The 17,254-nt window shown below is 32.7% G+C and overlaps 1 protein-coding gene, 1 non-coding gene and 1 pseudogene across 2 annotated transcripts; 2 read left to right on the forward strand and 1 right to left on the reverse strand.

Moving 5' to 3' along the window:
• LOC106412121 (60S ribosome subunit biogenesis protein NIP7 homolog) lies at positions 1–727 on the forward strand. The gene has a single exon (XM_013853012.3). The coding sequence runs from the start codon at positions 69–71 to the stop codon at positions 630–632; it is 564 nt and encodes a 187-aa protein (XP_013708466.1). The 5' UTR covers positions 1–68; the 3' UTR covers positions 633–727.
• Positions 728–13,770: 13,043 nt separating this feature from the next.
• Positions 13,771–15,316, forward strand: BNAC08G10430D. The gene is made up of 5 exons (XR_002660547.2): positions 13,771–14,100; positions 14,444–14,482; positions 14,575–14,763; positions 14,846–15,061; positions 15,134–15,316. It is a non-coding gene; the product is annotated as an uncharacterized BNAC08G10430D (transcript).
• Positions 15,317–16,046: 730 nt separating this feature from the next.
• On the reverse strand, positions 16,047–17,220 carry LOC106413801 (annotated as a pseudogene).
• Between the last annotated feature and the right edge of the window lie 34 nt (positions 17,221–17,254).

Below are 17,254 nucleotides of genomic sequence, written 5' to 3' on the forward strand. Positions count from 1 at the left end.
ATCAAACTCAATCTCAGAAAGAAAAAAAAAAACAGAGAGAGCTTCTTCCCTTGTCCTAAAACCAAAAGATGCGGCCTTTAGACGAGAACGAGACGACCGTCGTCTTCGAGAAGATCTTCAAATTCGTGGGCAACAACCTCAAGAACATGGTCGAGAACCCATCTCACGAAGGACCCGAACCAGAGCCCGGCCGCTACTGCTTCCGCCTCCAGAAGAGCAGAGTCTACTACGTCAGCGAGTCTCTAGTGAAGCGAGCCACCAACATCTCCCGCAAAAGCCTGGTCTCCATCGGAACCTGCATCGGGAAGTACACTCACGCCGGGAGCTTCCACCTGACGATCATGTCGCTCAACCTCTTGGCGGCGAACGCGAAGCACAAGGTGTGGCTGAAACCCACGTCGGAGATGTCCTTTCTTTACGGGAACCATGTGTTGAAAGGAGGGCTAGGGAGGGTTACTGATAGTATTGTGCCTGGAGATGGAGTTGTCGTGTTCTCCATGTCGGATGTTCCGTTGGGGTTTGGGATTGCGGCGAAGAGTACGCAGGATTGTCGGAAGTTGGATCCGAATGGGATCGTTGTGCTTCATCAGGCTGATATTGGTGAGTATCTGAGGGATGAAGACGAGCTTTGAAAGGCTTTTGGTTTTGATTGTTGTTTTAAGTTTTGTTTTGAGGTTTATGATATGTAACTTGGTGTTGGATCTATGAAAGTCTCGATTTTTATTAATCTGTTTGAGATGTTATGTCTGTTTTGCGTGTATCATGTAAGCTGGCAAGTATTCGAAACAGCTTCATTTGCTTTTGGATTTTGTAGCCCACACATGCTTCAAAATGTTCAGAAGCTTCGAAACTTTTTCAATTAACTTGCTTTTTTTACCACGATGATGAACCAAAAGATTGCATAACAGTTCCATGGACAATCTTGCTAGATGTTTTTGACTTTTCAATAAACATATTGTAGTCACTGAAAATTCCCACATAAAGAGTTTCCATCTCCAAAACTCAAATACAAAATCGAAAAAAAAGGCATGTTCACTGTTATTAGATATTAGAATTTTCTGTTATGTTTTCACTTAATCTTCTGAATGCGAAATTCAATAAAAAAGCATACTGTATTTTAGAACCATAGCTTTTCCCTATTCAGTTGCTCAAAAAAAAAAAAAAAAAAAGCTTTTCGTTATTCTTTGGCTGAAGTGCACTCGAGCCCTCTCTTTTTCTGCAGCATGAAACTGTGTTGTTTATATTAAGAATTTAACACATGATAGTCAGCTAGCCCGTCTAGCTCAGTTTGTAGAGCGCAAGGCTCTTAAACTTGTGGTCGTTGGTTCGAGCCCACTGTGGGCGCAGTTTCATCTTTTTATCCTTCTGTTTTTTCTTCATGAGAATTGTTAAACTATGGGCAGGTGTTCGGGTATCCATTCGGGTTCGGTTCAGATCTTTTCGGGTTTCGGGTTTAAAGATTTCAGCCTCATTCGGGTATTTCTAAATTTCGGTTCGGATCTTAGCGGGTTCGGATAATCCATTTAAATTATTTTAAAAATTTTACTATTCATTATATCCTTAAAATTTCTCAAAATCTATAGAACCAAAAAAATATATTACATATAAATTTGTATAATACATGTCAAAATACCTAAAATTAACATATAAATTAGTTTGATTTGAATATTTGGATAGAAAATCAATAGATATTTCAAGTATTTTTGTGTTTTGAATATATTTTAGGTATTTTAGACATTTACTTTTAACTATTTATGTATATTTTCAAGTATTTTAGACAACTTAAAAGTATCTTATATATTTTGGATGTTTTTAATATATATTAAATCTAAAAATAAGTAATATATTTAGGTATATAAATCTATTTCGGTTACATTCGGGTACCCGAGATACTTATGTTCGGGTTGGGTTCGGTTTCGGTTTTTTAGATACCAAAAATTTGAACCCGTTCGGATATTTAATAAATTTCGGTTCGGATTTGGTACTACTTTTTCGGATCGGGTTCGGTTCGGTTCTTCGGATGCGGATTTTTGCCCAGCCCTATGTTAAACAACAGAACATGTGACCCGTATAGCGTAAAACTTTTAAAATCATACAACATCCAAAGTCAAAACCTTACAATAAAAATAAACATCTATGTCATTAATGTTTGAGAAGAAGAATTTGAGAAGGTATTATCTTCGAATCTATCAACTGTCGACCAACGCAAGATTAATATTTAGCTATTTACAATTCCTTGAATTTTTCTCCAGCAGGCTGGTTCTCACCATGACCAGAAATAGAACTAGGGACAAGGTAGATGTTTTTTTAGAAAAAAGCAAAGAAATGAGCAAAGCTGGATCTGAAACTAGCGAAGGAGGACGTACTGACACTGAATCCAACATCCAACACATTGACTCCACCTGGACATGAATCTATGTTGAGAAAGTCTTGATGAATCTAGCCGTTTTCCCAATATGGTGCGGAAATTTTATAGAAGAGTTATTGGCCAAGACGAATCTGTCAAAGCTATTATCCGTGCCATCCGACGTGCATGTGTTCATGCTATTTGATACTTATTCTACATATAAAAATTACATTGGATTCGTGTTCGCTGAGAATTTTTTTGCAAACTATGCATTTACAAATGTAGTTATCAGTTCCACTAATCAGGATTAACAAAATTAATAAATAACATCACAATCATTCCACTAATAGTAGATACAACCAAGAGCATTCAGGTAAGATAAATCTATTATCTTTTTCTTTTTTGAGTATTTTCTGCTTGTGCTGATTTTGGTAAATATCATAATCCGGTTTCTATTTTTTTTACCTTTTGGTTTTGTTTATTTTGTTCTAATTGAACAATAAGGTCAAATTGTATCGAGAATTTTTTTAAATGGTTTATCTAATGAAAGTTTATAACTTTTGGATGAGATAAACAAACCCCAGAAGAAGATGTAATCGTGTTCCTATCACAAAGCAACCAGCTTTTGATCATCCTTTACTCAAAGATCACAAGATTCAGGTACATAGATACAACGTTTACTTAGATTTTATTTGGCTTTTCTGTTTTATGTTTTAAGTGGTGATGTTTAGTTTAGTTTACTCATGGTTCCTTCTTTTGATGAAGCATAATTACCATCCTGCAGGACTCTTTGATAGCAACAAAGTGTCTTTATGAAGTCAGAAATAAAAGTACATACATATCCCTCAATTATGGCATCAATATGGTAAATATGCCGAAGGAACCATTCCCATGAGGAAGACAAAGGAAGATATGTCTCGAGAGAACGTTCATTCAAAAGATATGGCAAATAATTTTGTTGTTAAACAGAATTCAACAAAAACTATTATAAGTTATAAAACATAACCAGTAAAACACTAAAATTTAATTAATATTTCATTCCAGATATAATTATGTTCCGAAATAAATATATTCTAAAAAACAAAAAAAAAATATGATGACAAAAAAATCTAAAACATCATTTTCCTGTTAAATTAGAAAATATTAATTATTATTTATAATATTATTCATCTATGTATTTTTTTAAAAAATTAAGATTTAATTATTTTATCAAATTTATTATTATATTTTAAATATTTTAAATTTTAAATTTTGTATTATGTCAAATTGAAATAGAAATAATAAGAATATATATATATATATATATATTACATTTTTGAATTATTTTTGCAAATTTTTATTCTCTAAAAAATAGAAAATAATGAAGGATACTGTCATTTTAATTCAAACCAAAAATGTTTATTAAAAATATGATGCAATGGTGGTGATAGCGGATAAGAAGTGAGCGGAATGGAAGTAGTGGTAAACAGAGTTATAGCAGTGGTCGTGCAAGGAGTTGCGGTGGCTGGATGCAAAGAAAGAGGCGTGGCGGTGCAAGGAGTTGCGGCAGCGTCGGTGAAGGAGTTGCGGCAGTGGCAGTGCAAGGAGTTGGGGGCAGAGGCCATGAAAGATTTGCGGCAATGGCGGTGAAAGATGTGCGGACAGTGGTGATGCAAGGATTTGCGGCAGTTGCGATGGAACCAGAAGATTTATGGTGGTTCTTTACACAAGAAAGTAGATCTAAAAAAAAGAGAGAAAGATTAGGAAGAAAAAAAAGAAAGATATGAAATTAAAGAGATAGTGCTCACAACTCTTCTCCACCATTCGTTTGATATATAGATAAAATTAAAGATGATTAATAAAAAAATAGTTTTATGCTAAAACATAACCATTTTGTCCATAATATTTTTTCCATTTCAGTTTGATTAAATTAAAACAAAAAATTATATATATATATATATATATATTGTTTATTACAAAACTGTAAATATAGTTAGATTAATAAATCTATTTAATCACTAAACCAAAAATAAACTATTTATATGTCTGTTTGTTTTTAAGATTGGAGACGATAATTCAATAATTCTAAAGCTCATTTTAAAAAAAAATCAGTTGTAAATTAAATTAATTTTTACATAAAAATTTGAATGAACAAGATAAAAGACTATTTTGATCATATCTAACGTTTAATTAACTTTTATTCGTGTATCTTGCTTTCTTGAATATAATTTTTCAGTTATGAAAATTAAATAATATTAGTACAAATAATTTTAGTTCGTTCATAATAAATAAAACAAAACAAAAATTTTATTTACCTACCATAATATATTTGTGTAACTTGTTCATTGTATATTTAAGGTATATTTAAATTCATATGAAACCAAAGCTTAATTTAAAATTATAGAAAACAACATAACCTCCATTAGTACACTTTGATATAGACTCAATTTTTTTTGTAAAATGAAACAACATGAAGACCATTTAAAGCGCTCACAGTATATCAATACCACAACTTTATAACATTTAGACAACCATTTGTTTTTGGACAACATAAACAAGTATTGTAAACAAAAAAATATACCTTCTTACATATAATCTCTTCTGACCTAAAACTTTCTAAAAGACAAAAAAATCATTATCATACACATTTCTTGCAAATGAAATCCTAAAACACAAACCACAAAATTATACAAAAAGAATAACCTAGATCACAACTAAAGTATATCCCGCCCTATACTGATCCTAGTTTTAATGTAAAAGTTGATGTGGAACAATTGATTTTGTGAAGAAAAATCATAAAATTCAATACAATGAATACACATTAATTATTTTAATTACTGTGTCGGTGTTGATTCTCATCACATATTCCTCTTGGGCTGTTTAGCATGGGAATCTACTGCAAAACAAGCTGGCGAAAAAGGATTTCTCTGAAAATCTGCAATTAAACATGTTGCGGATTTTACTCAGTCCAGTTTCTTCCCATGCCCTTGAGGGTAGCTTTGTCTTTTCTCGGGAGGGGTATTCTCCATTAGAACTGAGAATTTGTATTAATTATTTAGCTTTGCAGTATGTATTGGCTGGCAGAAGTTGAGAAAGTCAAAAACAGACTGTTAACTGGGAGGTTGATGTACATGTTGATTTCTCCGAAAGGGAAGTCACTTGTGTATTCAGATGTAAGTCACACTGGAAGCAGGAGATAATGCTATTCTGGTCTCTTCTCACATTGATACTGTCTTTTTAACATATTCCTTCTGCGGTCATTGATCTTTTTTGGTATTATTGCTTCTAGTTTTCACCATATTTAGTATGAAGTGTGTGCCGCGTATGAAGTGTGTGCCGCTGCTTTCATTGATAAAAAGAAGGTTTTTGCCAAAACTAACCCACAACTTGATTTTAATCCCAAACCTATACCCAAACTTGAATCAAATGCAAAACTAACCTAAAAGCCTAGTGAAATTACAGCTCAACCCCTTGTGACCAAACAAAAAAACAGAAGTCATTTTTACGAGTATAGCCCCAGTAAATCGTCTGAGTCGTCTGAGATGTTGGAAGTCGTCTGGACGACTGAAGTGTAAGTCGTCTGGTACCAGTTTATTTTAAAAATAATTTATAAATCTTGTAAAAAAATATTTTGATTCGTGAAAAATAAAAATCAAGTAATTATAAACAGTTTTAAGTGATATAAATTAAGATATGATAAAATTGATTTGTTTTGAAGATAGATGAGTGGAAGTAGTGAATCATGAAATATTTTGGTTTAGGAGTTTGGCAAACATATGTTGTAGTATTGTATGTATTGTTAGGGTTAGATTTTGGAAAACTAAAATGTTTTTTTCAAAAATTAGTTTTCACCTATATGTGTTTATTTCTGTGTATAGTAAACACTTTTCAAGTTTGATTTGGTTTTATGAAGTGTTTAATTAGATAATTAAGTTTAGGAGTTATGTTTAGGGTGTGGACGACTTATATTTCAGTCCTCTGTTGAATAATTTACCCGGACGACGTATATTTCAGTCGTCCACATCGTACCGAACCTTTAATTTTACCAATGTACGTTTTAACCTAACCGGATCATTTTACTCGGACGACTTACATTTCAGTCGTCTGGTGAAGAAATTAAAACAGACGACTTACATGTAAGTCGTCCAAATATTCCCGCCTAAATTTTTTTAAAAAAAATTATTTTCCCGCTTAAATAATTTAAACCAGACGACTTACTTGTAAGTCGTCTGGAAAGTCTTCTATTTTAGTTTCCCGCTAAAAATATTTAATTTCCCACTAAAAATATTAAACTCTTCTGGACGACTTACATGTAAGTCGTCTGTTTTAATTTCTTCAACAGACGACTGAAATGTAAGTCGTCTGAGTCAAAAATATTTAACCTAATTGGATTTTTTGTCTCCCTATATAAAGAAAAATTTACACATTCTCTCTCCTCCTCTCAAATGGCTGCAACAAAAATGTAATGTTCATCATTCTAAAACTCTCCAACCTCTCTCTAATCTCTTTGACTTGAAAACACCAAACTTTATATGAATTTTTCAGTTTTGTCTCATGTATTTCTTACTAATCTATCTCTTTTGCAGGTTTTTAATCAAATGGTACTCATCTTCCACTAATTTAAAGGTAGATCTATTAATTTTAGATATGTATTTTTGTGTGTTCTATAAATGTAGATTTATCTAATATTCCACTCATTTTCTCTATTTTTAAGTCATTTGAACGTTTTTGGATATGCAGGTTTTTCAGATCTGGATTTGATATGCAGGATTTTCAGATCTGGAAGAATTCTGAGACGACTTACTTGTTAGTCGTCTGGAAGTCGTCTGGAAGTCGTCTGGACTTCTTGGAAGTCTTCTGACAAAGTCGTCTGGACTTCCAGGAAGTCGTCTGGACTTCCAGGAAGTCGTCTCGATTTTTCTGAGCGTTTTGGTAAGTTCTTATGTCTGATTTTTCTTCATTTGGTAACTTCTTGTTGTATAAAGTTCTTACTTTTTCCCAAACTAAAACTCTCCAAACCCACTCTAATCTCTTTGACTTGAAAACACCAAACTTTATATGAATTTTTCAGTTTTGTCTCATGTCTTTCTTACTAATCTATCTTTTTGCAGGTTTTTAATTAGATGGTACTCATCTTCCACTAATTTAAAGGTAGATCTATTATTTTTAGATATGTATTTTTGTGTGTTCTGTAAAGGTAGATTTATCTAATCTTCCACTCATTTTTTCTGTTTTTAAGCCATTTGAACGTTTTTGAATATGCAGGTTTTTCAGATCTGGATTTAATATGCAGGTTTTTCAGATCTGGAAGACTTCTGAGACGACTTACTTGTTAGTCGTCTGGAAGTCATCTGGAAGTTGTCTGAAAGTCGTCTGGACTTCCTAAAAGTCGTCTGGACTTCCTGTAAAGTCGTCTGGAAGTCGTCTGAACTTCCTAAAAGTCTTCTGACAAAGTCGTCTGAACTTCCTGGAAGTCGTCTGGACTTCTTAGAAGTCGTCTGGACTTCTTAAAAGTCGTCTGGTCTTGTCTACTCAAGTGGAATCCAAGCTTGTCTTTGTAGATGAATGATCTATAATAGTTTTGTTTGTGGTCTGTTTTGTGAATTGCATGTCTACTCTTTTAGTTGTGAATTTTTTGTAAAATCAGTAATAATGTTTTCCAAGATGTATTAAATGTGCTAACAATGTGTTTACACATTTACAAATCAATGAAATAATAGACTCCAGTAGCCTTTTTCTTATATTTGGATCTCTCATATGCAATAATAAACTCCAATGGCCTTTTCTCATCTTAATAAACAAGAATGTTGGTAGCTTCATATTGATACAACATCTTAAGAAGCATTTAACCCTTCTTCCAACTCATAACAATAGTCATCATTATTGTCTATAACAATAATACTTAAGAGATGGAAACAAACAATAGTAACTAGTCAAAGCATATCATATTTTTTTATAAGTTTGCGTTGAAAAACTTAGTCAAATTTAGTAAAACTAAGGGAGAGAACATATTTTGTAAATATGAGTTTTACATATCTTGAAGTTACTTATCACTCTTAAAAATACAAGTTATTCAAAAACTAACGTAGAAGACTTAAAAACTAGCGGAAAAGACGCGGACGACTTCAATCTAAGTTGTCCAGACGACTAAACTATACGTCGTCTGGTCAACGCAGAGGTTATTTTTGCAATTGACTTTGAAATCTGTTATTTCGGACGACTGAAAAATAAGTCGTCTACAATTGTTTGGTTAAAAAAAAACTCCAAAAAAGCTAGACGACTTACATTTCAGTCGTCATAGGTTAGTTTTGCATTTGACTGGATTATTTCAAAAGTTTGACTTTTCTGGACGACTTACATTTCAGTCGTCTAGTGAAAATTAAAATAATAATATTTTTTTAAAAGTAGACGACTTACAGTTAAGTCGTCATAGGTTAGTTTTGCAATTGAAAAAAAAACTTCAAGATTTAATTATATACAGACGACTTATAATTCAGTCGTCCACGAGACGACTGAAATGTAAGTCGTCCAGGATTTACGAGGTTTGACCAGAATCTCGGAAAAAAATCCTCTACGACTTACAAGTAAGTCGTCTGGTGGACGACTGAATTATAAGTCGTCTGTGTATAATTAAATCTTGAAGATTTTTTTTTCAATTGCAAAACTAACCTATGACTACTTAATTGTAAGTCGTTTACTTTTAAAAAAATATTATTATTTTAATTTTCGACAGACGACTTAAATGTAAGTCGTCTGGGGAAGTCAAACTTCTGTAATTATCCAGTCAAATGCAAAACTAACCTATGACGACTGAAATGTAAGTCGTCTAGGTTCTTTGGAAATTTTTTTGAAACCAAACAATAGTAGACGACTTAACTTTCAGTCGTCTCAGGTTACAGATTTCAAAGTCAATTGCAAAAATAACCTTTGCGTTGACCAGACGACTTCCAGGTAAGTCGTCTACAGCCAGACGACTTCCAGGTAAGTCGTCTACAGCCAGACGACTTCCCAAGTAAGTCGTCTGACGAACAGATCTGGAAAAAAACTCGATGTCATACCTTAAATTGGTGAGATAAGTTCCTTAGCATACATAAGGCTTCTCCAAGCACACAGAATCACAAACGAAAGTCACCCACCCAGAATCGTTAGCTTCTATGACTCTATGAACCATAAAAATTTTAGAATCAAAATCTTGGGTTTTTTTAGCTCATTGTGGAGAGAAAGTGAGAGGAGAAAGTGAGAGATATGTTGTGTTTAGTTCACAAGAATTGAAAAAGAAGAAGGGTAAATCGATTTTGGGAGCATTAAGAACTTCAAATTGGTTGTTCATGGTAGTTGTGGTATTGATGACAATGGCAATCTTGTAATTACTTGAAGATGATGAGGGTGAGAGAGTAAAGATGTCATTTTCGAAAAAAAAAAAAAAAATTGATGGCATTTTCGTAAATTATATGAACTTGTGGGGTGAATAGGGCAAAACCAATTTAAAAAAAAAATGAGGTTAGTTTTGTGTTTGACTTTAAGTTGTAGGTCAATTTTGCAAAAAGACGTAAAAAGAAAGTGTGTTAATTTACTTCGTGGATGTATGTGGAGAGGCAAGAGCGGAGTTTGCAGCTCATGTGTGTGTGTAATCAGGAAACTCGTTTTGTCCCTTTCCCAAACTCGTAAAACTTTTTGATAACATCACTGATTTGATTTAAATTTAATAATTTATAAATTTTATTTAAATAGAAATTATCATGTTTTAAATTAGTACATATTTTAAATTATTTACATATATTAATAAAATATATTAAGTTTTAGTATTAATGCATAATTTTGTATTTATTTTTTCTTATAATTCTAAATTAGAATACAAACAATTGATCATTATTAGTTAATAAGACATCATTAAAAATACAAACAAATGTTTTTGAATTTTTTTTTTAAAAAAAATATGCATATCTATGAAACACAGAGAGTATTTATAAAGAGTTATTTTTTATTTATTACGTAGGTAAATCTGTAGGTTCACCAACTAATAACATTCTACTATTTAATATTCAATATATTCACTGCAAGAAAACATGTCTATAACGAGGAAAAATTACGAGGAAATATATTTCTCGTAAATTTACGAGACAATTATTACGAATTTACGACAAAACTGAATTTCGTCGTAAAGTCATAGTAAAGTTACAAGGAAAATGTTTCGTGGTAATTTACATGTAAATTTACGTCGATTTTACGAGGAAAGAGAAAATTCGTTGTAAAGTCCTTGTAACTTTACAAGGCTATTATGACGAAACATGTTACCATTAATTTTTGTGAAAACGTGTTTTAAGCATGCTTTACCAAACTGATACCCTCGGTTTAGAGATTTTGGAATAACTTGATTAGCTGCTATCAAAGTTACACCTCGTGAACGAATAGTTGCTAGAGAAGAATCACCTTTGCAAGAAGAAATGTGTATCACTGAAGTGGAAGTATCTGAACAACAAACTGATGACATACTTCTAATTGATGTGGATAACCATCAATATGAAGATCTTTTCGACGATATGACAGATGAAGAAGGTGAAGAAGAGTTCGATGCAAGCGATGATGATCATTGTACTGATATTGATGAAAACTCGAATGATTCAGAATGATGTAATATATATTTTAAATATTTTTTAAAAAAATATATAATTCAGTTTAAGACTTAATGCAAGTGCATATTGTTTGGTTATAATAATTATTTGTTGGCTTTTAAGGATTTAATTGGAGTTTAGGGTTTAAGAGAAAATAGGACAAATGGGAGAATGGGGGAATGGGGTAAAAGGGATATGATGCTATAGGTAAGAGACTTTGGGGTTTAGGGATTTGATTTTCAGGGATTCAGATATAGTCGTAGTAAATTCGTCGTAATGAAAAACACGGGTCTGGTATATTCCTTGTAATACACGTGTCCTTGTAAATTCGTTGTAATCATTTCCTTGTAAATTCGTTGTAAAGATTTCCTTGTAAATTCGTTGTAACGCTTCTTTGCAAATTCGTTGTAAGGCTTCCTTGCAAATTCGTTGTAACGCTTCCTTGCAAATTCGTTGTAACTCTAAGAACGCGGGCTTGGTAGATTCGTCGTAAACATGTGTCCTTGTAAATTCGTTGTAATGCTTTCTTTGTAAATTCGTTGTAATGCTTTCCTTGTGAATTCGTTGTAACTTTACAAGGATTTTTTTGACGAAACATGTTACCATTATTTTTAGTGAAAACGTGTTTAAGCTGTTTTACCAAACTGATTTTGTTGTAAGCATTCTCAAGCCAAGCAAGTTAACTTCATTTCATACCCTCGGTTTAGAGATTACAGAATAATTTGATTATTTGCTATCAAGTGGTTGTTTGATTATTGTACTTATAACTTGCGTTTTAAGGATTCAATTGGAGTTTAGGGTTTAAGAAAAAGTAGGATTAAGGGGATGATGTGGTAAAAAGGTATGGTGTAAATAGATAAGTGATTTTGGGGTTTAGGGATTTGATTTTCGGGGTTTCAGACATTGTCCTAGTAAATTCGTCGTAATAGAAAACACACGGGCCTGGTAGATTCCTCGTAATAAATGTGTCCTTGTAAATTCGTTGTAATGCTTTCCTTGTAATTTCATTGTAAAGCTTTCCTTGTAAAGTCGTCGTAAAGTTTTCCTTGTAAGTTCGTCGAAAATATTCCTTGTAAATTCGTTGTAATTCTAAAAACGCGGACATGGTAGATTCCTCGTAACACTAAAAACGCGGGCCTGGTAGATTCCTCGTAAAATTACGACGACTTTACGAGGAATGTTGTTTTCTTATATAAACTCGAAACATGAATGAGGAATGTCTCATTCATTCCTCTCAAACCACTCCTCTCCTTCTCTCAAAGGTATGTTGTTTTTAATATTAATTTAGGTTTAGGTGGTTAGTTTAGGTGGTTAGTTTAGGTAATTAGTTTAGGTGATTAGTTTAGGTAATTAGATTAGGTGGTTAGTTTAGGTGGTAATTTTAGGTAACAAAACTATATTCAAATATTAGGTTGAGGTATTTAAACGACTGATTAGATATTTTTAAAAAAAAAATAAATATATTTTTTTTTTTTATAATTTTATGTAATTAATTATATTAATATGTTTATTTTTTCAAGGTGGCTCCTAAAAAGATGTAGCTGACTGTATGAATAAGCTTCATCAATGAAGCCACAAGGACGACTTCATTATACTCCTCGAGACGGAACCCATAGATGAAGTACGAGACTCTCCAGGAAAAAATATTTTAATTTTCAATATTTTATTTTATAGTTTATATATTTTGATTTTGAATATTTCATAATATTATAATAATATGACAATGAGATGTAAATTTCTTAAAATGTTTACAAGGAAGTACTTGTAAAATCCTCGTAATCTTTACAAGAAATTTACTAGGAAATACTTATAAATTCCTCGTAAATATTACAAGGACTTTACATTAAAAGACTTGTAAATTCGTCGTAAATTGTACAAGTACTTAAAGACGACTTTACAAGGAAACTATATGAGTCTTTTACGATGAAGCGGGACTACGACGAAATACTCTCTTTCGCTTTTACAACGAATTTATTTCGTCGTAAATGTTACATGGAAGTTACGACGAATCTTGCATTACGACGGACGTTTTACAATGAAACGCTATTCCTTGTTAATTTGTTGTAACTCTTCTATTACAACGAATTAACAAGGAATATAACCCGTGTAATAAATATGTTTTATTGTAAAAAAAAATCATATATTGCCAAATTATGTTATATTTTTAAAATAAAAAATAAAAAATAATAATAGTTCAGGAAAACGCTAAATCCTAAATACTAAATTATAAACCCTAAACCCTTGGGTAAACCCTAAATCCTTTGATAAATCGTAAATCCTAAATCAAAAACACTAAATAATAAATCTTAAAAACACTAAACCCTTAATCCTAACCCCTAAACCCTATAGTTTATGATTTATCCAAAGGTTTATAGTTTAGTGTTTAAGATTTAATGTTTAGTATTTAAGGTTTAGTGTTTTCTTGAAGACGCTAAAAATATTTAAAACATTTCTTTTTTCTTTAGCAACTATTATTACTTTTAATTTATTTTTAATTTATTTTTATCCAAGGATTTAGAGGTTAGGATTAATGGCTTTGTATTTTTAAGATTTACTGTTTAATATTTTTGATTTAAGATTTATCTAAAGATTTAGGGTTTACCCAAGGGTTTAGAATTTAAGGTTTAAAGTTTAATATTTTTCCGATGACATTAAAAATATATTTTTTACAACTATTACTATTTTTCTATTTATTTTTATCTTTGTATTTTTAAAAAATAATATAATTTGACAATATATAGTTTTCTTTGGTCGGTGAATCCAAGAATAACTCATTTATCCATTATGAAAAAATGAAATTTTGTAGAAAACAAAAAAAAAACATCTTATAGAAATACACACAAACTATACAACAATACGAACAAAACATTTTAATATTTTCTAAAATTATTAGATTTAGATCACGTATTGGAAAAACAAGTCATATACATAAAATGATTATATTATTTGAATTTTGATTTTTGAAATTTGAGACGACGACATCACTAAATAATCTGATGTTGTTTGTTTGTCACTTTACCAAATCTCTCATAGTTTATAGTACGTCCTCTTCATCTTTTCCTCTAGTGCCACAATTTTTACATCGAGATAATGGCGGAGCAAACCACCGCCGACCCAACATTTTCCCCGGCTCTTGTCTCCGTGTCTTCTCCTAGTCCTCCTGTAATCTAACTTTTCGATTCATGGATTCATAGTCTATGTTTCTGTGTTCTGGTGATTATTGGATATAAATCATTTATCTAAGGATTGGGATTTAACTTCGGACATAGAGATCAGTGTTTTTTGTCTACAAATATTTACATTTTCCACTTGCAAAGCTCTATTTGTTCATTTGGTTGGTGATCTTGTCTGTTTACATTTGGAGTCGGATTTTGTTTTTTTTTGCTAAAAGTCAGATTTTGTTGCAATAGTTCTAATTTCACAACAATCTTAGAGCAGCATTGATTGTTTTCAAGCGGTTAACTCAAATTTGATGTTGCTCTTTGGTTTGTTTCTTCTGCTGCAGAAGAAACAAAACACCAGTCCTGTTGATTCCAAACTCACGGTATGTACTACTTGTGTTACTTCCCTATTAGTAACTGCTATTTAAAGAGATCTTCAGCGGTTTTCTGAAAGCCTATATTTCGTTTTCTCTAGGAACTCAACGAATCAAGAGCCGAGTTGCTTAATAGGATCCTGAATCTGAAACAGGTTGGTTTCTCATCTTCTTCAGACATCTCTTGTCTTTTTTTTTTTTTAGACAAAAACAATCTTACATCTCTCTGTCTTTAGGACTTGCAAAGCTGGAGAGGCAAGCTGGACACCCAAGTTCAAGTCTACCGTGAGGTAACTTCGATTTTCTACTCCTCTCACTCACAATACATTTTGAATAATTCATTATAATTAACTCTTACTCGGTGCTTTACAGGAGCTCTCTGGGTTGAAGAAGACTCTGAATCTTGAAGTTGAGCAGCTTCGTGAGGTATGTATGTATCTATGCACATTTGATATCTTCTTATTGGTTTCGTGTTTGATTCGTTTCCTTAACATGAAAACCACCTTGAATCAGCAGCAAGATGATGTTTCTGCCAGCCTTAAAACCCCAGGCGTGAGTCTCCTGATACTCTCTTCTTCTTCCTTAATAGTATCTAAATGTATACCACCACCTCCACGGTTCTCTGTGGTTTGTCCTTGCAGCTACAAGATGACTCCAAAGATTCAAAAGAGCAAATGGTGACAGGAGAGAGTGGAAGCTCGATTGACTGATGAGAATGCGAAAAAAGCAGAGCATTAGATGATGATAATGTTTCTTCTTATCATCTTACCACTACTACTACTACAACTACGTTGAGATTGTTACCGTTACTTCTTAAATATATAGTACTTGCGGTTTAGTTAATTCTAATGATGCACCACAACACAGCAGTTGCAAGATACAAAGAGCCAACTTGAGTACTTGGCTCATAACCAAGTCTCTTTTTTTTTCTTTTCTAATATGATAATTGATAGTCTATATATAGGTGATAGATAAAAGGGAAATTGCATAAGAACCATTCGGGTTCGGTTTTGTTCCAATTGAGTTTTGATTTTTCGGGTTTATGAAAATCAGGATCATTGGGTATTATAAAAGTTCGGTTGGGGATTGGTTCGAGTTTTATTGGGTTCGGGGTTAGTAAATGTACTAAAGTACCGTTACCATTACCATTACAACCTGATATACTTTCGGGTTCAGATTGCAATCGGACTTAATATGAAGATGTAGTTGAGAGTTGACCAGTATTAAATAAAGAATACGATGAGTACGTGAGTTTGTTCTGTTGAGAGTTGAGACCATCTCATCATCAAAAGTAAGATTTCTACATAAAATGTGATTTCTTTATGCATTTGTTCTATGTACTGTACTTGATACAATTTGAACCCTAATTTGTTTTGGTATATTTGTAGACGCTGTAATTGCTACATCCGGTCTAACTACGGCTCCTATATTTTACTTCATAAGAGATAATATTCAAAACCAGGAAAAATTAAAATTTTAGAACAATGGGAAAGCAAGATACCAATCCTTCAAGCGTTAGAGACTTGTCAGTTATCTCAAAACTAACATAGAAAAGCAAATCATAAATGCAGAATAAGTGTAATGTACCACATCTATTTGATGAACTCCAACAAGATATTCATGTCTTTTAAAAAAAGTAACACAAGTGTTAAAAAATTCCATAGGTTTTTCAGCCGATGCCATCCATAACAAAAGAGGATCATGACATTAGTTTTTCAAGTGGAATCAGCGGGTGTTTTGGGTTCGTCGCCTGATTTGGAGGGAGGAGGAGGAGTGCCTTCTACTCCCATCTGCTTTGCTCCAGCTCATTGATTCTGCCTCCCATGTCGTCGAGTGAACCATCAAAAATGTCAAGGAGATTACGATTTACACGTAGATAAAAAAAACTAATGTCATGAACATAAATTTGTGAAACAAAACTGTATCTATTTCATGGTGGTATATAGGATACATACTGAGCAGAACAACATGCAAAAGCACTCTATAGAATATAGACATTTATATTCAAGGATGATCATCAGGAGGGAAACATAGACTGATAGAAAAGGATATTCTTTGTGATGATGGAGTCGGACATTGTTTGGAACCTGGTTTGCTGTGAAACACACAATGAGACCAAAAAAACTTTTAAGTCAGAAGCTGTTGTAACTACCAAGACCTAATAAGAGAGTAACAGAAGCTAAAAGAAACCCAACCATCTGCTGCAGAAGATTTTGGACCTGCGTATAAAAAAAAAAACTCAAAGGATTCAGTAGCAAAGATCAAATGATATTCTGAGGTTGAAGATAGAACATGGTAAAACAACTACTCACAAAAGCAGTCATATCAGCAGTGCTCTGCTTAGAAGGATCCTCAGAATCATGCACATCCTGTCACCCCCCCCCATCAAAGAACCATTAATTAATCCAGAGAGGAGGAGAAATGAAGAAACCGTTCAAGGTTACAAAACCCCATTCGAAAATCATTGGTGGATGAAACCTAATAATCCGTGGATACGATATAACATCTGAGAGGATTTTTTTCGCGAAATTCTAATCGACAGATCTGAAGAACAATTCGATTTTGAAATTAAGAAACTCGCATCGTATCGTACATACCATTTTAGGGTTTTCTTTCTGTCTGTCTGTTCGGAGAAGTTGGATTCAGCGAGAAGCGCGATGAGGAGACGGAGGACGGAGATGGATGGATGGATGAGCGATGATGTGTGTTTGAATTAACTTGGAAATACAAACAAACAAACAAACAAACAAACTGCTGTGTATAAAATGTCCAAATTACCCC

This window comes from Brassica napus, chromosome C8, assembly GCF_020379485.1.
Source record: "Brassica napus cultivar Da-Ae chromosome C8, Da-Ae, whole genome shotgun sequence".
NCBI classification, from domain to species: Eukaryota; Viridiplantae; Streptophyta; class Magnoliopsida; order Brassicales; family Brassicaceae; genus Brassica; species Brassica napus.

Coding starts and splice junctions, on each gene's coding strand:
- LOC106412121 (XM_013853012.3), top strand. CDS start 69: ATGCGGCCTTTAGACGAGAACGAGACGACCGTCGTCTTCGAGAAGATC.